At 42.2% G+C, this 21,021-nt stretch overlaps 1 protein-coding gene across 9 annotated transcripts in view; it reads left to right on the top strand.

The window, feature by feature from the left end:
* The window catches only part of ARMC3 (armadillo repeat containing 3), a 92,150-nt gene that overhangs the window by 64,270 nt on the left and 6,859 nt on the right, over positions 1–21,021 (top strand). For 7 of the 9 annotated variants that reach the window (XM_077154026.1, XM_077154059.1, XM_077154072.1 and 4 more), the window contains 5 exons: positions 1,020–1,156; positions 1,789–1,957; positions 3,029–3,129; positions 3,835–3,936; positions 4,304–4,399. In XM_077154026.1, coding sequence (XP_077010141.1) covers positions 1,020–1,156; positions 1,789–1,957; positions 3,029–3,129; positions 3,835–3,936; positions 4,304–4,399 — 605 coding nt within the window. The remainder of the gene's footprint in view (positions 1–1,019; positions 1,157–1,788; positions 1,958–3,028; positions 3,130–3,834; positions 3,937–4,303; positions 4,400–21,021) is intronic. The other 2 variants (XM_077154079.1, XM_077154051.1) reach the window with 2 other exon arrangements.

The raw sequence follows: 21,021 nt of genomic DNA, 5'->3' as shown, positions 1-21,021 counted from the left end.
CCTGCTCCAAACGGTTCGGCCGCCATCTGGCAAAGATGCCCAGAAACCCGGTGATTGCATTTCTGGGGATTGTGCCTAAGGGAACCCGGCTTCTGCGTAGGGAAGGGCACTGCTTACAACAGCGGGGCAACGGGAATCAAACCCACTGTCCGGCTGATAAGAGTGAGAATGGATCAATTGTGGTGGTTTTGCAAGAACAACTCTCCCATCAGTGAAAAAGAATCCACTGCAGCTGCAGATCTGGGCGCAGGCTGAAGGGATAACGCTGAGCAAAACAGGATGCAGAGACAGACCATAGCTTTCCATTTTTATGGCATTCAGGCATGGGCAAAGGGGCTCCATGGGCTGTAAATTAAAACCTACGAAGAAAAGTGAGAGAGGTTAACCCCCAACTCAGGGCAGCGGTCCCCTCTGGTAGAGTATAAGGGGAGTGGGTGTGTCTGAGAAGGACGAGCTCTTTCTTAAGCTGGTGGGTAGGTAACCCACAGGCCGCAGCGAGGGGTCTTTAAATTATGCACGTGGTTTATATACAAGTGTTTGTCTTATGGTTCTAATCTTAAAGCACAGGATTGCATTTTTAAAATCCATCATATAAAAGTATTTTTAGCACTTGTGCTTGATCCGATTAAATCATCATAAACAATGAATATGAAACTGCAAGCATCCCTTCCTCTCTCATTTTTCTCTTATTGACTTGGCCCTACGGTGTCCACCCAAACACCCTTGACTTCAGGCCTCTCTCCCAGTGCAGGTGACAGCTCACCTGAGCTCTCGCCAAGAGCAGGCACTGCACCGAGCACCTTTCGTTCATTTGAGCTTGCTCGAGTTAGGCTGCTGGCTATACCAGCCTACAGTCGGCCAGTTCTTTAAATCCTGAATTTAATAAATGTACGTATAGACACGTTCTCAGTTGTTGTTACATGGTTAAAACCTCCCACAATCGAAGAGTGAGATGTTTCTAAGCATGAATGCCTGCGCTCCGTGCTCTCGGCACACCCAGGCCTGTCTCCTGCTTCTAGCTGAGAGCTGCCGGCGGCCTGGAGCCCCTCGTGGACCTCCTGCGCTCCAAGGACGACCGCGTCAGGCGGCACGCCAGCTGGGCCGTGGCGGTCTGCGCCAGTGACGAGCTCGTGGCGGTGGAGCTGTGCCGCCTGGGGTGAGCGGGCCGCGCCCTGGTCCTGGCATCGGTGGCGGGCACAGCCTCCCCGCTGTCCTCCGCTCTCCCCACCTCTGAAGGGCCTCCCCATACCCTCTGCCTCCTTGGCGAAGGTGGTGGCCCACACTTCTTCCTCTTTCCCATCTTGAGAGATGCTTCTCAACCGCTCTCCTTTGCCAAAGCCAACGCAATCCCCTTTGTCGCTCCACCTTCCAGGCCCAGATAAATGGACATGCCGTGACAGCATTTGTCTTTTCCACCCACCCCAAACCCGTCCATGGGAATTCCGACGGAGTCCTCCGCAGTGTGCTCATTTGTGACCATTTCTGCTCTCCACATGTATTGCCTGCTTAGCTGACAGCCCTGGGGGCCGTGGCTAAATCTCGCAAAGAACTTTTATTTGTCTGAGCTTCTGTTTCACCTTTTCAACGGTTGGCATGAGTTACTCCATGCCATATGTCCTTAAAAAGGGCTGATTTGTTCTCATAGTTCTGTCAGTATTATGTTGTCCAAAAGGCCAGAGGAGACTTTCAGCTCCCCATCTCAGTTCTTCGTTCAGTAGGGATAGAGATGTCAACTTCACGTGCGATTGCTTACCCAAAGCAAATAACGCTCTTTGCTCTTATTGACAGGGCTTTAGATATCCTCGAAGAAATTAATCTATCAGTAAGTCGAAAAAATAAATACAGTGAGATAGCTTACAACAAATTGCTCAACAACAACCTTTCCCTGAAATACAGTCAGACTGGCTATTTGTCATCAAGTAACATAATTACTGATGGATTCTATGATTATGGCCGGGTAAGTGGCAGCACTTATTTGTATGTATGTTTAACAACTTTTTTCTTCAATCATAATGCCATTACACTGCAAGCTCATAACCATTTGTATTTTTATGGACAGAAATTTAGAACTCAGCACTTGATCCTTTGTCTAGCTGTACAATTTTTCATCTTGTGCTGTTTTAGCTAGAATATGATTAATTGTAATTAAATTGGCTTTCTAATGCTAGCCTCAAATTTCGTAGAAGGTCTAAAAGAAGGAGCATTTTTAGTTTGGGGTTTTACTACTTCTAAGGCTTAGTGTTAGTAATGAGCATGGAAATAGAAATGCTTTCCATTTTATCATCTAATTAAAATTAATCAAGTTGTAATACTGGGTTCAAAAATTTAATGAAGACTTATTTTCCTTAGTTGCACTTAGGATTGTGATTTCTAAAATGCCTTATAGTGGAGTGTTGTGCTCATGTTGAGAGAGACAGGAAGCTGGGCCTGATAATCGAGAGGACTTTTTGAATGTGGTTGCTTAAGTCAATGTTTCCCCTTCTGGGAATCATCCAAAAGCAACGAGGAGAGTGGGCAAAAAAGAGAAGAAACCCACAAACCCTATTTTAAGCAGAACTAGGCAACAGATACAAGCCACAGACTTCAAAAAAAAAAAAAAAAACCAAGGGCTGCCCAAAGTCCGCGAGATCAGACAGAAAGTATGCAAGGGGGAGGAGTGGAGGGGGCGGGGAGCGCATGGTGGGCTGTTTCAGTATTACTTATTTACAGACAGTAAATTCTCCCTTAGGCGTCTGGAGGGGCTTACACACTCACACTCTCTCAGGAGCCAGGCCGATGAATGTGGTGTGAACAAAGCAGTAGAGGTGCTGGGCAAAGGGGAACGAGACCGAGAAAGGGCAAGGGTATCCGCCAGTCCGTTGGACCTTCAGCTTCCTGCTTCTGCCCTTCCAGTCCAGAGTCTACCTCTCTCCCCCCGACCTGTGTGTGTGTGTGTGTGTGTACATTAGACGTCTCAAATTGTTAAGACATATTTTATCAGTGAACACCTCTGCAGATGTTACTTTCAATCCCTTAAATTATCTTACAGATTAATCCTGGCACCAAGCTTTTGCCTTTGAAGGAGCTCTCCTTACAAGAACCAAGTGATCTACGGGCAGTCCTCTTAATTAACAGCAAATCCTCTGAAGTGTGAGTCGTTGGGGGGACAGGGGAGCATGTACTTTTTTGTTCGTCCATCAACATGAGAATATGTCAGTATTCTCGGCATGTTAACTCTTCTTCCCCCTGCATGTAGAGTGAGCATGACGATGAGTCCTGGTCCCTAAGCTTGTAGCCTGGACCCCGTAAAGAAAACAGAACCACCTCTCTACGAATTCAGCGTATGCTTTGCCCCTTTCCTCTGGCTGCATGTTTCCAGTCAGTTCCAAATGTATTTCCACAGTCAGGACCTCTTACTCTCCAGGTGATACGTGCTAATTGAGGAAAGCACAAGTATGAACAAACCAAATGAAGTATGTCTACGAGCCTACAGAGCTGTGTGTTGTCCTATCACTGCAACTCAGCATTCTCTGTGAACTAAGTCAACAGTAGAGCACAGAAGTAAAGCTTTGGCTTTCTTTCATGCAACGGTCATATAGACATCTATATATGTACATTATTTGTATTATATATATATATATTATAAAAATATTTCCTGTCTTAGCTCTTGGAAAGCTTTATAAAGTTCTTTCTGTCTTATATTCACCTCTTCTTTTTGCCTTTGAAATAACAAGTCGCAAGTTACCTTCAACAATATGATTTTCAGGAAAAAAAAAAAGTGTTGTGTGAGATAAGGCCAATACGGTAAATTAAGTTGTTTTAATTTGTACATTTTTCCAATGTGTGCAAATTTAGTTCTCCACCACTCTCTATGGAAGATAGATCATCAGATACTGGTTATGGACGGAGTATTTCTTCTTCCTCTTCCTTAAGAAGAACGAGTAAAGAAAAGGCCAAGTGAGAAAATTCATATTCATCTGTACTCCAATAGTTCATCCCTTAATTTGGAAGTAGCCAACTTTTAGATTCTAGATTTGGGCAAATTGCATTTTATTCTTTTATGGGAAGGGAGCCAGGGAGCCTGCCTCACCTTGTCCGCTGTGGGCAGCCAGCGAGACCTGGAGACGTGGGGGTCTGTGAGCAGCAGACTCTGTTTCCTTTTCTGTCAATGCTTTGACGTCCCTTTCCCCGGCCCCGCAGGGGTGATGGAAGGACACCTTATAAATGATAGGCTGCCATGCAAATGTAGTCCACTGGTATTTTCCATATGATTGAAACTGGTTGTGCATTATTTCAAACTGAGAAGAAGTGGTTGTCATTTTAGTGCCGGATTTGTGTCTCCCACCGAAGAGAAATCAGAACCAACTTCTGGACGAAATACTGTTCTTAGCAAAAGTGCCACTAAAGAAAAAGGATCAAGGTAGGGAAATGGGTATTATATTCTCCTCCTAATCCTAATCCCGTTATTTTTTATTACCCAGAAAGGTGGTGACAGGGAGTGCGAGGGGAGGTGGCTTTCAACTACGAACGGAGTTTTTCCTCTGGAATCCGGATGTTGAACTAAGCAAGACTCGTGAGATGCAATTACGGAGCAACGTTCTTTCTGTCTCCCTGTCTTTTTAAAAGTTATCCAGACAAAATTTCTCCTCCTGTCTTTGGATGAAAGCACAGGGTCTCTGAAGTCCTGCAGACAGGGTCAGCGCAGCATTTGGCTGGCATTCGCGAGCACTTGATATTTATTCAGGAGCAGAGAATTCTGGACTTTTGCAGGAGATGGTTGCTTCTTTTCGACAGGCTGAAAAACCACTTTGTCTTGAGCAAGTCACTTTCCCTTTCTTTGTGTCATTTTCCTCATCGGTAAAATGGAGATTAAAATGGGCTCCAGCTGTAGGGTTGTTGCAAGGATTCAGTGTTAATGCACATAAAATGCAGAGAGCAGTACCTGGCACATGGCAGACACTCAACAAACTTGGGCTATGATTGTTATTTTTATCGTAGTAAACATGGTTGCAGGAGCCAAAATCCACTGAACTCCTGCGAGGAGGTGGAAGGAACCCCCCTGAACCCAGTGCAGGAAATGCAGCCAGCTCCCGGGAACAGGAGCTAGAAATAAAGGTCATTACCGCAGGGTCTCTCTCCCTCTCCACCTGCCTGGGACCTCCTTCACAGGTTGCTTTGTCATCCAACTTTGGCCTCTTTTCCTTCCTGCCTCCCCCACCACTGCAGATCCCATGTGACTGGCTTGTGGTGGGACCAAATCTGACCCCAATTCCAAAAGAATCTTACCATTTGGAAGCCTGGCAGTGTCTCCTGGTATCCACGGAGGGAGTGGGTGGGGGTGGCTTCTGTTCCTGGGCTCAGAGGCAGATGTCTGGCCCCCGGGGCCGGCCACCAACTGCAGCGCCACGGGGCCCCCTTCCACCTGTCACCCAACCACCCCATCCCCTCTGATGTGATGACTTACACATCAGCTTTGATCTTTGGTTCTTCCCCCTTCTGGCTCTTTATTATTTCATTTTTCTAACAGCTCCTGCACTGTTGAGGGAAAGAGAGGGGGCAGCCCTTCTGTGATGGAGAACAGGCTGTTGGCTTGTGGATAGCACAGACTGACCTGCGGGCAGCCCCGGCTTGGTGTGCTGAGATCTTAGGTATTAATCATCTTCTCCCACATTTGGGAGTCCTCACTGCTGTTTCCCGTTGGACCCATGTCACCGTGTTCTGTGGATGAGCACCTTCCTTTTCAGCCCCTCTCGCTTTCTCCCCAGCTCCTGCAAAGGCCCAGGCTGTCCGTCACCTCTCAGGGTGGCCTCAGCTCCCACCGAAGTCCAGGCTGCCGTTCACACCCCTCCCCGAGGCCACTGGGTTGCGTCCAGGTGCCTCTGGCTCTCTCCATCTGCTTCCCAAGAGCGCCTCAAGCTCAGTATGTTCCCAGCTGAAGTCCTCCTTCTCCGCAGCTCCCAAACCTCCTCCTCCCCTCTTCCCTATGCTACCATCTCCACCATCCCATACGGTCACCACATCATGGGAACTGCCCACAGCCCACTTTCTCCCTGATCCCAACACTGAATCCAGCTCTTAGTCTGGACCAGCCAGCTTCCAGTCTTTCAGAAAAGGTATTGCTTTTTAATTGTCTTTTTCCTCCCCCCTCAAATCTTGACTAACTAGTTTCAAAAGACTTTCAGAAGCAGCTCTTGTCTCTTAGTCACACTTAAATACCTTCTGATCTTCTCTGTCTTGAATTTATCCTTGTATGCAACGATAATATTTAGCACCTACCGTGTGCCAAGAATCGTCCCAGTGCTGGTGATAGAGTAGTGAACAAAATTCTCTGCCTTCGCATAACTTACATTCTAGTGAGGAGGCAGACAATAAACTAAGCCACACACACGTGCATATGTACATGGGGCACACATAGGTATGCATGTCCACACATACGCGCACATATGCACATCCATGCACATATGCTTTCCTACACAGGCACCCACGCGCCCACGTGCACACAGGCACATAGTACTCTCTACCATTCTGGGTCTGGGACAAATCCCATGCCCACGTCGAACAAGGACCCCTTCCCTCCAGCTGGCCAGGCCACCTGATTGGACTAGATTTCTTGCAACACAGAATTCCCTGTGTTTCTTATCTTTATCATGCATCTGGAATTTATTGCATGCTGCCTAGTATTTTTTTTAACATGCCCGTATCTCCCCCTCTAATTGTAAACTCCCTGTTGGCTGGGTTCATGACTTGCCTATCTCCATATATGCCACCAATAATGCCCTGTAATTTATATATTCAAATAGTTGGTGGTAACAAAAAGAATAACCTGATTAAACTTTGAGAATGGCAGTATATGATTTTGACCCTGACAATTCACTCTGCCCACCTACCCCCCATGAACATGGAAAACCATACTCAGGGGTTTGAATTCCCAGTCATTCCCTGTTTTCTCAGGTAGTTTTGCCAGAGAGGAAAAAGTTCAGCTGTCTCTGAGCATAAATGTATATTCTTTCTGAGGATTAATTTTCAAGGAGTTAGTTTAGTAATTCCCAAGTGTTTGCTTCCACTTTCACTTAGAAATGAAATTCAAGTGCTGAAGTCCTTATGAACGCCCCTGGCAGCTTCAGGGGAAGAAGTCCAAGTGAAACAATTGTATTTATAGTGGCAGGAAACCACCGCTCAGGAGTTCCAGGAAATTATTTCCTTTTAATCACTCAATAAGACGGCCCTCCCCTCAGCGTTAGCCTGGGGCACCAGACAGAATCTTCTCCAAGGCCCGTGATTCCTCCTTCTTGGTCCAGGGCTCACTCAGTGCCGGGCAGCCCTGCTTCTGCATCCTGGGCTCTGAGAAGCCGTGGGAGGGGAGCTCCCCAGCCTTGCAGAGCTACCTCACAGTTTTAGAGAATTGGCAAACCCACCCCTGCTTCCTGCTGTATCAACTGACCTGCCTAATGCCAGTTCCGAATTTACAAAATATTACTTTATCTCAACACATGTTCACTTTATTCTGTAAAAGCAGGAAGGAGTTAAAGTGACATGCTTAGGGAATCTTAATTTTTTTATTAGAGATTTTATCCTGATATATGGCTGGTGCATTTCATGAGACATGGTTAGGCTATCTCTTTTACGTAGCTTCACTGAATGTAATGTTTAATTAGCCAATATAAAACTTCTGGTATTAGTTGTGATCAACTGAGTTTTCTGCAGTTTGCAAACAGCAATCAAGAGATTTATTTTTCCACTGTTTTCTTAAAAGAAATAAAAAAGAATGCACACGGACTTCAGCTGATCCCCCCCACCTCCACCCCACTCTGTGCTTCAAGTAAGATTTAAAGATAACTAATTTCCACCTGTAATTTACTGGTAAAGGGGTAGAATGCTCTGTACTTGAATTCATGACTTAGGAGATTCACAGGCCAGGCTGGCCCAGCCCCATCTGCTTGGTTTTCATTACCGGGTAACAGATGCCTTATTATAAGTTCTTTGGTCCCAGGGAATAGCAAAAGAAAAGCTTCTGCTTAATTCTAGTATTGTCAGACTCTATTATAATAAAAAGACCATAAGAAATCTGGCCTCTAAAATGCTGGCACATTTCGCAGGGAGCACCATATTTAAAGGGAGAATGCAGTAGCTATTTAGGTAAAGAAACAGTTCTTTACAACCCTAAAATGAAGTGTTTATTTACATATCATTGGCTAAACTGGAGGAACTGAAGTGCAAAACTGAGGTCCGCCAGGCGTGCTGGCGGCATCAGAGGCTGCTTCTGCCGTGCTGCTCGGGGGGGCCCCTGTCCTGGGACTGCGGGTAAGCCAGGCATCTCCAGCCCAGAAAAGGGGAATGCATCTTTATCATGTGCCCTTTTGCTACTTAAATCCTTTAGTTAAAAGTATTACTTATTATACCTGCACCATGATAATTAGTAAGGAAAAGAAGCCAATGCTGAAAAAAGCTAAAACAGTCAGGCTGTGCCCTGGCCCAGCTGTCGAGCCCCGAGGCTCTTCATCTTCCTTTTGAAACGTTCTGTGGCTCCCTTGCACAGCTGCTCAGCAGAGGGCTTGCCAGTCCAGCACCCCCACCCCCGCACCCACTTACTAGAGGGTGTGCTGTCTCTACTCTCTTTTCTCAATTCCTGCTCTCAGCTAGCGTGATCATTTGGCAAAGGTCAGATAATGTGAACCTTACCGAGGTGCAAATGACAGATAAGACATTATGGGCGGACCCAGAGGCCTTTTTACAAAATCACGAGTGCCTCCTTTGACATTTCAACTGTTCAAGTTTATGGCAAGCTGGTAAGTTAGGGGCGTGGAGAAGGAAGTGGAATCTCTGGCTCAGCAAACCCTAATAGCATTGTAACTAGGGTTAGTCAGAGGAAGTGAATCAATAGCAAACTTTTTCTCCATCTACAGTTATGACATATGATTTGTGTCAAAGTAAAATCATAACTCTCATGCAAATAAAAAATGCATACATAACAAAGTTTATTTTATTTTTTTACTTAACATACTCTTGAATTGACTTTTGGGTGCAGTTCTATGCATTTTGCAAATGTATCACTCTGTGAACCATCATCGCCATCAAGACACAAAACATTTACATCTCCCCAGAAATCTCTCCACTGGTCTGTCTCCACTGCTGTAGTTTATTCATACAGAAAGCAACCTTTTGAGACTGGCTCCTTTCACTCACCACAACGTCTTTGCAATTCATTCCATTTTCTATGTGTATCAGTAGTTTATTCCTTTTAATTCCTGAGTCTTATTTTACTGCATGGAAATACTAGAGAATATCCATTGACCTGTTTGGAGCATTTGTGATTAGAGCAGCTATAAACATTCATATACAGATTTTTGCATGGACGCACTTTTACTTTCTTTAAGGAGTGGGATTTCTGTGCCACTTAGTAGCTCCATGTCTAACTTTATAAGACACTGCCAAACTTTTCCAGAGTAGCTATACCATTTTCCATTCTCACGAATAACGTCTGACAGTTCCAGGGGCTCCACATCCTTGCCAGCGCTTGACATGGTCTCTCTCTGCACATCCTTGCCAGTCCTTGACACTTTCTCTCTCTCTTTATATATATAAAGATATAGCTTTATATATATATAAATAAATATATATATAAAAATAATATATATATATATAAATAAATGTTAACCATTCTAGTACATAGTTTTAATTTGCATTTCAATTATGGTTTAAGAATGTTGATTTTTTTTCTTGTGTTTATTTGCCATCTTTATATCCTCTTTGATGGTATCTGTTCAAGTCTTGTGCTACCCATTTTTAAATTGGATCATTTGTTTCTGTTCAGGTATAAGAGTTCTCTGCATATCCTGGGTATAAGTCCTCTGTTGGATAGGTGACTTGTAAACATTTTCTCCCAGTTTGTACCTTGTCTTTTCATTATCTTAGCTTTATCTTTTGTAGAACAAAAGTTTTTAATTTTGATTAAGTTCAATTTATCAATATTTTCTCATATGGATTGTGGTTTTGGTGTCATGACTCAGAGCTCTTTGCCTAATACCAGATCAAGAAGGTTTTCTTCTGTAAATGATCTATTTTTAGGTTTTTTATTTATGTCTGTGATCAGTTTTAAGTTGTTTTTGTATAAAGTGTTGGTTTAGGTTGGTGTTCATTTGGCATTTGGACATCCTATCTTTCAGGTAATATTTGTTGAAAAATTGTCTTTTCTCCGTTGAATTCTCTTTCCACCATTGTCAAAAATCAATTGGTGGGTGGACCACAGTGGCTCAGCCGGCAGACCTCTTGCCTGCCAAGCCAGAGACCTGGGTTCGATTCCTGGTGCCTGCCCATGGAAAAAAAAAAAAATCGATTGGCAACTTCCAATATGGACAAGATGGCATAGACCCTTTTCTTCCGGTGCCTTTCTGCTAAATGCAACTCTAAACCCTGGAAAGAATACAAGAGACAACCAAGGAGAACTCTGAAATAGGGCAGCAAACTGGCTTGGGACCCCAGAACTGGAGGAACAGCCCCAGAGCGGGGTGTATTACATCCCCCCTACCTAACAGGAGAAGGCTACCTAGAACTGCCTTTCTCAACCTCAACCTAGCAGATATTTTAGGGATTATTAGACACTGGCTCAGAAGTGACACTAATTCCAGGAGGCCCAAAATGTCACTAGTATAAGTGATACATCAACATGCCCCACACCACTGGACACCTAGAAATTTCACTGAGGTGGAAGACCCCTGTATTTTTTTTTTTATTTATCTCCCATCCCCTGACATGCAAATGATTTACTAATAAGTCTAGAGTAGTTGCTACTTCTTACTCACTAGTTCCAGTCAGCATGATATCAATATAATGGAAGGTGAAGGATAAGCTGTTGCATCTGGCCCCACCTCTGACCAAAAAAGAGGCATAATGCCTACTTGGCCTCTTTGGATTTTGGAGACAACATATTCCTCATTTGGGTGTGCTACTCTGGCCCATTTACCAAGGGACCAGAGAAGCTGTTAGTTTTGAGTAGGGTCCAGAACAAGAGGAGGTTCTGTGACATGTCCCAGGCTGCTGTACAAGCTGCTCTGCCACTTGAACCATATGATCCAGCAGATCCAATGGTGCTGGAAGTGTCTGTGGCAAATAGCATCTGCTATCTGGAGCCTTTATTTGACCCCATAGAGAATCACAACACAGACCCTTAGGATTTTGGAGCAAAGCCTTACCATCTGCTGCAGATAACTACTACCCTTTTGAAAAACAGCTTTTAGCCTGCTACTGGGCCTTAGTAGAGACTCAATGCTTAACCATGGGCCACCAAGTTACCATGAAACCTGAGTTGCTGGGTGTTATATGACCCACTAAACCAAAAACTTGGGCACAGCAGCACTCTATCATAAAATAGGAGTGCAAGGGTAGTTCAGTGGTAGAATTCTCACCTGCCCTGCAGGAGTCCTGGGTTCAATTCCTGGCCTGTGCACTTCCCAAACAAACAAGCAAACAAACAAATGAAAAAACCCAAACAAACAAAAATTCAACAAATGGTGCTGCAATAAGGAAAAATATTTTCACATGGAAAAATAATGAAATGTGACTCCCACCATACAGCATACAAAAAAAAAGTGAAAATGGTATATAAGAGATAGGGCTCAAGCAGGAAATCCTGAAGGCATAAGTGTACATGAGAAAGAGGCCCAAATGCCCATTGTCACTACTCCTGCCCCATTGCCTTCTCTTTCCCAGACCAGAGCTGTGGCCTCTTGGGGAGTTCCTTACAGTCAGTTGACTGAGGAAGAGAAAACTCCGGCCTGGTTTACAGATGGTTCTGCATGATATGCAAGCAAACCCGGAAGTGGACAGCTGCAGCACTACAACCCCTTTCTGGGATGTCCTTAAAGGACAGTGATGAGGGGGAATCTTCCCAGTGGGCAGAACTTCGAGCAGTGCACCTGGTTGTTCATTTTGCTTGGAAGGAGAACTGACCAGAGGTTTGTTTGTATACTGACTGGTGCTAATGGTTTGGCTGGATGTTCAGGGACTTGGAAGGAACAATTGATTGGAAAATTGGTGACAAATGGTCTGGGGAGGAGGTATGTGGATAGACCTTTCTGAGTGGGCAAAGAACATGAAGATATTTGTGTCCCACATGAATCCTCACCAGAGGGTGACTTCAGCAGAGGAAGGTTTTAATAATCAAGTGGATAAGATGACCCGTCCTGTAGATACCAGTCAGCCTCTTTTCTCAGCTACTCCTACTATTGCCCAATGGGCTCATGAACAAAGTGGTCATGGTGGTAGGGATGGAGGTTATGCATGGGCTCACCAACATGGACTTCCACTCACCAAGGCTGACCTGGCTACAGCCACTGCTGAGTGCCCAATCTGCCAGCAGCAGAGACCCACACTCAGTCCCTGATATGGCACCATTCCCCGAGGTGATCAGCTGGCTACATGGTGGCAGGTTGATTACATTGGACCACTTCCATCATGGAAAGGGCAGCAATTTGTTCTAACTGGAATAGACACATACTGTGGATATGGGTTTGCCTTCCTGCATATGATGCTCCTGTAAAAACTACCATCTATGGACTTGTGGAATGCCTTATCCATTGTCATGGTTTTCCACACAGCATTGCTTCTGATCAAGGAATCCACTTCACAGCAATGAACTGCAGAAATGAGCACATGCTCATGGAATTCTCTGGTTTTAGCATGTTCCCCACCATCCAGAGGCAGCTGGGTTGATAGAACAGTGGAGTGACATTTTGAAGACCCAGTTATGGTGCCAACTAGGTGGCAATACCTGCAGGGATTGGGCAGTGTTCTGCAGGAGGCTATGAATGCTCTGAATCAGTTTCCACTGTATGGTGCTGTTTCTCCTCTAGCCAGGATTCATGGGTTCAGGAATCAAGGGTGGAAATGGGAGGGGCACCACTCACTATCATCCCTAGCGATCCACTAGGAGAATTTTTGCTTCTTGTCCCTGAAACCTTAAGCTCTGCTGGTCTACAAGTCTTAGTTCCAAAAAGAGGAGTGCTCCTACCAGAAGATACAACAATAATTCCATTGAATTAAAAGTTAAGACTGCTATCTGGCCACTTTGGGGTCCTCATGCCTCTGAATCAGTGTGCAAAGGATGGGATTACTGTACTGGCAAGGGTGACTGATTCTGATTATCAAGCAGAAATAGGACTGCAACTACACATTGGAGGTAAAGAACAGTTTACCTGGAATACAGGAGATCTCCTAGGGCATCTCTTAGTGTTACCATGCCCTGTGATTAAAGTCAATAGAAAACTACAACAATCGAACCCAGACAGGACTACCAATGGCCCTGAGCTTTTAGAAGTGAAGGTTGGGGTCACCCCACCAGCCAATGAACCATGACCAGCTGAAGTGCTTGCTGAGAGTAAAGTGAATATGGAATGGGCAGTGGAAAAAGGTAGTGACAATTATGAACTATGACCAGTTACAGAAATGAGACCTGTAATGGTTATGAATATGCTTGTATATATATATATGTGTGTGTGTGTGTATATATATAGATACACATAAAGGAGGTATCTTTGTTTTCTTCCCTATCTTATCCCCTTAGCATATAAATTGTATTAACTTTATGTCATAGTATTTAAGTTACATGATATCAGTGTAAGAGTGACTATTTCCCAAGGACTTACAACCTGTTCTGGGGATAAAGTTAGTTTTTGGTTATATGGAGGACAGTTGAATTATGTTAGATAAAATCATTAGTGCTACTGTTTTTATTGATTCAATATGGTGTAAGGATGTGTACGGGTGCTGAGTTGACAAGGGGTGGGTTGTGATGGTTAAGCTCATGTGTCAACTTGTTTATGGTTTGTAGTTGTTTGGTCAAGCAAGCCATGCCCTCATCATCACTGTGAGGGTATTTTAAGTACTCAAATCATTAGTCAGTTGATTGCATGTATTGCTGATTACATCTAAATCCAACCAAAGAAAGTGCCTTCAGTACTGAGAGAAGTTTCATCCAATCAGTTGAAGGCCTTAAAGGGAGAATGATGATTTCAGCACTCAGAAAGAGGAATTTCTATCTCTACTTCAGCCAGGCAGCTTCTCCTGAGGAATTCATCAAAATCTTCATCAGAGGTCCCAACTTGTGGCCTGCCTTAAGTTGGCCAATCCCCACGATTGAATAAGCCAATTCCTATAATAAATCTCCTAATATTTATATGTATGTGTGTGTGTCCCCTGTGGGATATGTTTCTCTGGAGAATCCTGACCAATACAATTAAAGAGTCCCAGAAGAAGAGAAGAAAGAGTGGGACTGAAAGGGATTCTAAGAAATACTGGCTGAAAATTTCCCAAATTTTGCAAAAGATGTAAACCTTTGGATTAGGAAGTAAAGCAAACACCAAACAGGATAAATCCAAAGAAGTCCATACCAAGACACATGACAACTAAACTTCTGAAATCTAAAGACAAATGAAAAATCTTGGAAGTACCCACAAAAAACTGATAGTGGAGCACCAATCTGAGTGTCGGAGATCCCTCATCTGCAACCGTGAAGGCCAGAGGGGATAGCACAACATTTTTCAAGTTCTGAAAGAAAACAATCAACTGCAAATTCTCTGACAAAATTATAAATGGGGAAATAAAGACATTCTCAGATTAGAATTATTGCTATCAGACCTACCATTACAGACTGGCTAAAAAGCATTCTTGAAACACAAAATAAATGATTAAAGAATCTGGGAGGATTAGTAAGGAAAGATGGAAGAACAGAAGGAGTAGGAATAGGGGTACCTAATAAACTATCCTCTTCCTCATGAGTTTTATAATTCACATTTGATGATTGAAAAAATTATAAATGACATGTGATACTCAAGACAGTGATATTTGAAAAGAGAGAAGGAACCTGAATGGAACTGAGATTTCCATACTCCACATAGTAAAATTTTGATATCGGTTGACTGTGGTAAGCCACACACACACACACACACACACGCACACGTGCGTGCACACACACATTGTAATACTGCTATAACACAGTAAACCTTTATTAGAGATACACTCAATATACTTTAAATAAATCAAGATGGAATCTTAAAAGATGTTCAACTATATACAAGAAGACAAGCAAAGAAAAACAGAACAAGAGGCTTGAGAAACAAATATAAAACAAATAATAAAATGACTGAATTAAGCATTAACATATCAATGATAAATATAAATGGCCTAATTAAACCAATCAAAAGACAAAGATTGACAGAATGGATTACAAAAAGAAAACAAGAGAAAAGAGAGCATGATCCAACTATGCACTGTTTAGAAAAACTTAAAATTCACTGACATAGGTAGGTTGAAAGTAGAAGGATGGAAAAGATACATCATGCAAACACTAATCCATAAATGCAGGATTGCCTATCTTACTATGTGATAAAGTGGATAAAGTGGACTTCAGAGAAAAAAGTATTAAAGACAAAGAAGGACATTATGTAATGATAAAATGATCAATTCACGAGGAAAACAAGAGATCTGGTGTATATATGCCGAACAGCAGAACATCAAATCACAAGAAGCAAAAACCAATAGAGCTGAAAAGAGAAATGAATAATCCACAATATAACTAAGAACTTCATCACTCCACTCACAGCAGCTGATGGAACTACTAGGCAGAAAATTAGCAAAGTTATAAATGTGTGTGACACCATCAACTAACAGGATATGATTGACATAATACATAGGACACATCACCCCAACAGCAAGATAAACAGTTTTTCCAAGTGCTCCATGGAACATTCACCAAAATAAGCTGTATCCTGGTCCATAAACCAAACCTCAACAAATTTAAAATAGTTAAAATCATACAGAATATGTTCTCTGACCATAAAAGAGGCAAAGTAGAAATCAATAACAGAAAGACAAGAAAATCTCTAAATGCATAAACATTGAATGACACATTTCTAAATAATCCATAAATTTAATAGAGATTAAAAAATACAGCGTATCAAAATATGCAGATGCAGCACAAACAGTGGCAAAAGGGAAATTGATAGCACTAAATGCTTACGTTAGAAACGGGAAAGGTCTCCGCTCAATATTAAGTTCCTACCTCAAAAATCAGGAAAAAAGAAAGTAAAATAAACCCAGCACAGCATCAGTAAGAAAATAACAAAGAGCAGAAATTAATAAAATTTAAAACAAAAAAGCAACAGAAAACTCAATGAAGTAAAAAGCTGATTCTTTAAAAAGGTCAATAAAGTCAATAAACCTCTAATAAGACTGACAAAGAATAAAATAAGAAACGAATGGCTAAGTTTAGGAATGAAAAGGGATTATCACTGATGACTCGCATACATTAGAAGATAATAAAGGAATGGTTTGAACACTTTAGTTCTGAAATTGAGATGAAGTAGACCAATTCATCAAAACCTACAAACTAGACTTCCGGAGAAGATGGCGGCTTAGTAAGACGCGCGGGTCTTAGTTCCTCCTCCAGAAAAGCAACTAAAGAAACAGAAACAATACGAAACAGCTCCCGGAGTCACGGACAGAGACCAAAAAGACAGCGTACCCCATTCTGGAACTGCTGAACGCCCGGGAGAATCTGCTGCGGTGAGATACCCGAGGGGCACGCGTTTTCCCGGCCGGGGTGGCTGGCGACTGGGGTCCCCTCCACACACGTGGCTCCCCGGTCTGACTGGGAACGTTGGATAGCGGGGCCCTCCCATCACGCTTGGCGTTTCGGGCCAGCTGGGCAATTAGGACCGGCACTCTCCCAAGCCACGGCGGCCAGCGACCCCCGCCTCCACGCGCGGTTTCCCGGGCCGACTGCCGTGCAGACAGACCAGCGCCACGAGCGCCACCTACTGGGCAGGAAAAGAAAAACAGAACCCAGAGATTTCACAGAAAAAGCTTTCAACCAGCTGGGTAACACACCCAGGGAAATCTGATCAAATGCCCAGACACCAGCAGAAAATAATGGATGACGCTCGGAAAATTGAAGATATGGCCCAGTCAAAGAAACAAACCAATAGTTCAAATGAGATACAGGAGCTGAGACAACTAATGCTGAATATACGAACAGAAATGGAAAAACTCTTCAAAAACCAAATCAATAAATTGAGGGAGGACATGAAGAAGACATGGGCTGAACAAAAAGAAGAAATAGAAAATCTGAAAAAACAAATCACAGAACTTATGGGAGTGAAGGACAAAGAAGAAAAAATGGAAAAAACAATGGATACCTACAATGGTAGATTTCAAGAGACAGAAGCTACAATTAGTGAACTGGAGGATGGAACATCTGAATTCCAAAAAGAAACAGAAACTATAGGGAAAAGAATGGAAAAACTTGAACAGGGGATCAGGGAACTGAATGACAATATGAAGCACACAAATATACGTGTTGTGGGTGTCCCAGAAGGAGAAGAGAAGGGAAAAGGAGCAGAAAAACTAATGGAAGAAATTATCACTGAAAATTTCCCAACTCTTATGAAAGACCTAAATTTGCAGATCCAAGAAGTGCAGTGCACCCCAAAGAGAATAGACCCAAATAGGCGTTCTCCAAGACACTTACTAGTTAGAATGTCAGAGGTCAAAGAGAAAGAGAGGATCTTGAAAACAGCAAGAGAAAAACAATCCATCACATACAAGGGAAACCCAATAAGACTATGTGTAGATTTCTCAGCAGAAACCATGGAAGCTAGAAGACAGTGGGATGATATATTTAAATTACTAAAAGAGAAAAACTGCCAACCAAGACTCCTATATCCAGCAAAATTGTCCTTCAAAAATGAGGGAGAAATTAAAACATTCTCAGACAAAAAGTCACTGAGAGAATTTGTGACCAAGAGACCAGCTCTGCAAGAAATACTAAAGGGAGCACTAGAGTCAGATACGAAAAGACAGAAGAGAGAGGTATGGAGTAAAGTGTAGAAAGAAGGAAAATCAGATATGATATATATAATACAAAAGCCAAAATGGTAGAGGAAAATATTATCCAAACAGTAATAACACTAGAAGTTAATGGACTGAATTTCCCAATCAAAAGACATAGAATGGCAGAATGGATTACGACCCAGCAATACCACTGCTAGGTATCTACTCAAGGGACTTAAGGGCAAAGACACAGACGGACATTTGCACATCAGTGTTTATAGCAGCATTATCTACAATTGCAAAGAGATGGAAACAGCCAAAATGTCCATCAACAGACGAGTGGCTAAACAAACTGTGGTGTATACCTACGATGGAATACTATGCAGCTTTAAGACAGACTAAACTTATGAAGCACGTAATAACATGGATGGACCTAGAGAACATTATGCTGAGTGAGTCTAGCCCAAAACTAAAGGACAAATACTGTAAGGTCCCACTGATGTGAACCGACATTCGAGAATCAGCTTGGAATATATCATTGGTAACAGAGACCAGCAGGAGTTAGAAACAGGGTAAGATAATGGGTAATTGGAGCTGAAGGGATACAGACTGTGCAACAGGACTTGATACAAAAACTCAAAAATGGACGGCACAATAATACCTAAGTGTAATGTAACTAGGTTGGAACACTGAATGAAGCTGCACCTGAAATATGGTTTTTTGTTTGTTTGTTTGTGTGTTTGTATCTTTTGTTTTTGTTTTTTTCTTTTTTCTTTTTATATATATATATATTATTAGTATTATTATTTTAATTCTCTTCTCTATATTAACATTCTATATCTTTTTCTGCTGTTTTGCTAGTTCTTTTCCTAAATCAATACAAATGTACTAAGAAATGATGATCATACATCTATGTGATGATACTAAGAATTACTGAGTGCATTTGTAGAATGGAATGATTTCTAAATGTTGTGTTAATTTCTTTTCTTTTTTTTGATTAATAAAAAAATTAAAAAAAAAAACCTACAAACTACAAAAATTTACTGAAGATCGATTAGAAAGCATGAATAGTCATATAACTATTAAAGAAATTGAATTCATAGTTACAGCCTTCTAGAAAAAGAAAACCCTTGGCCCAGATTATTTCATTGTCAAATTATAAAACCAAATATTTAAAGTATTAACACCAATTTTATACATTTTTTTCTAAAAAATGTAAGAGAAGGAAATTCCTTTCAATTCATGAGACCAACATTACCCTAATGTTAAACCCAAAGATATTACAGTAAAGAAACAAATTACATTTTCAAGTAACATGATTCCTACTTTATTTTTCTTTGCCGAGATTGTTTTAGCTATTCAAGTCCTGTGATTTTCCTATGCATTTTAGAATAGTTTTTTTTCTATGTCTACAAAAATACCTTGCTGGGATTTTTATGGGAATTGCATTAAATTGGCAGATCATTTTGAGGGAGAATTGAAATCTTCAATATGTCAAGTCTTCAAATACCTGAACACAGTATATCTCACTATTCAGGCATTGTTTGATTTCTTTCATCAAAATTTCTTAACATTCAACAGATCCTATACATATATTTAAAAGTGTATACCTAAGTATCTAATTATTCTTTGGAGTTGGAGCAATCACAAGTGATACTGTGTTTTTAATTTTTGTTTCCACATGTTCATTGTCACTATAGACAGATGTGGTTGATTTTCGCATGCTGATATTGCATCCTGAGACCTTGATGGGCTTACTTATTACTTCCAGGAGGTGTTGTTAAATTCCATGGGATTTTCTATAGACAATCATTTCATCTACTTTGTCTTTGGGTTTAAAGAGCTTTATTTTGATGTGTGTGGGTATGGATATTTTGGTAGATATCTCATTGCATTCATTGAAATTCTTGAATGTGTAAGTTTATACCTTTAACCAAATTGGAGAAGTAATTTCAGCCCATTTTTTTCAAATATTTGTTTTGTACTATACCTCTTTTCCTTCCCTTCTAGGACTTTGATTACACCAATGTTATACCTTTTGTTATCGTACTACAGGTTCCTGAGACTCAGCCACATTTTTTCAAACTTTTTTTTCTCTGTATTGTTAAGGTTGAATAATTTTTACTAATCTGTCTCCAAGTCCACTGATTCTTTCCTCCATTATCTCCATTCTGCTATTAAACCCATCTAAAGAGTTTTGTTTTTAATTCTGTTTTTCTATTTTGTTCTTCTTTTTATCTTCTATTTATTGCCAAAACTCTCTAGCTGTCCATTCATTTCAATATGTCTGGTCTCAGCTGTCTGTTAGCCACTTGGTGTTGATTTACGCCAATTGCCTTATTCTGCGTGAGTTGAGATTTTCCTGTGTATTCATTTTCTGTGTAGTTTTGGATTGAAATATTATGTTATGGGATTTATTTCCATGCTAAGAAGAAGGTTGCATTTTTGCACATGTTTTCATAACCGGTTGACCCAATTGGGTTCAGGCTGCAAACACCAACCAGCTTTCTAAAGGCTGGGTTCCAATGTCTGTCCCCTTTTGGAGCCCTTCTTGTGCTACTTGGATGGGTCCTTCCTGGGCACCAGCTTCCAGGCTGGACTTGCATGGGGGCATATCCTATAGCTGGCCTCTCAAAGTCCACGCAGGCTCTCACAGCCAAGCCTAGAGTGTGTCACCTGCTTCAAGGGGCCACTTTCCTGAGCTCCTCCCTCTCCGTGCTCTCCTTGGCTTTCTCCGGTTCCTTGGGGTGACCCCTTTTGGCCTCTCCACCAGAGAACTTGTTCACCCCGCCCTGCCTCATATTTGTATGGCTGCATCCTCATCTACAGCCAAATATCAGGAGGACTGAACAGACCCCCAACTCCACCACTGCCACACTGTCTCAGAACTCCTTAGGGACTAGGGCATAAGAGCAGGAAGAAAACTAAGGAAAAACAGAACCAGACCATCAGGGGCTTCTCCACTCCTTTTCCCTGCTTCTCACAACGGCTTCTCTTCGAGCTCCTTCCATCTGCGCTGATGCCAACTGCCTGATTTGGGACTAATGGAGGAAAATAAAAAGATAAACTCACCATCAGCTCATTTGGTTTTCTTCTGCTACTGTTTACTTTTCAGGGTCTTCAAAGAGCTGTCACATGCTTTCCGTCCGGGTCTGATGGCTGCCCTCGGTGGGGGAGGCAGGGGGCATGCACTTACTCCGTGTTAGCTGGGATGAGAAC

This window comes from Tamandua tetradactyla, chromosome 1, assembly GCF_023851605.1.
Source record: "Tamandua tetradactyla isolate mTamTet1 chromosome 1, mTamTet1.pri, whole genome shotgun sequence".
Taxonomy (NCBI): Eukaryota; Metazoa; Chordata; class Mammalia; order Pilosa; family Myrmecophagidae; genus Tamandua; species Tamandua tetradactyla.
This window is presented reverse-complemented; position numbering and strand designations above follow the sequence as displayed.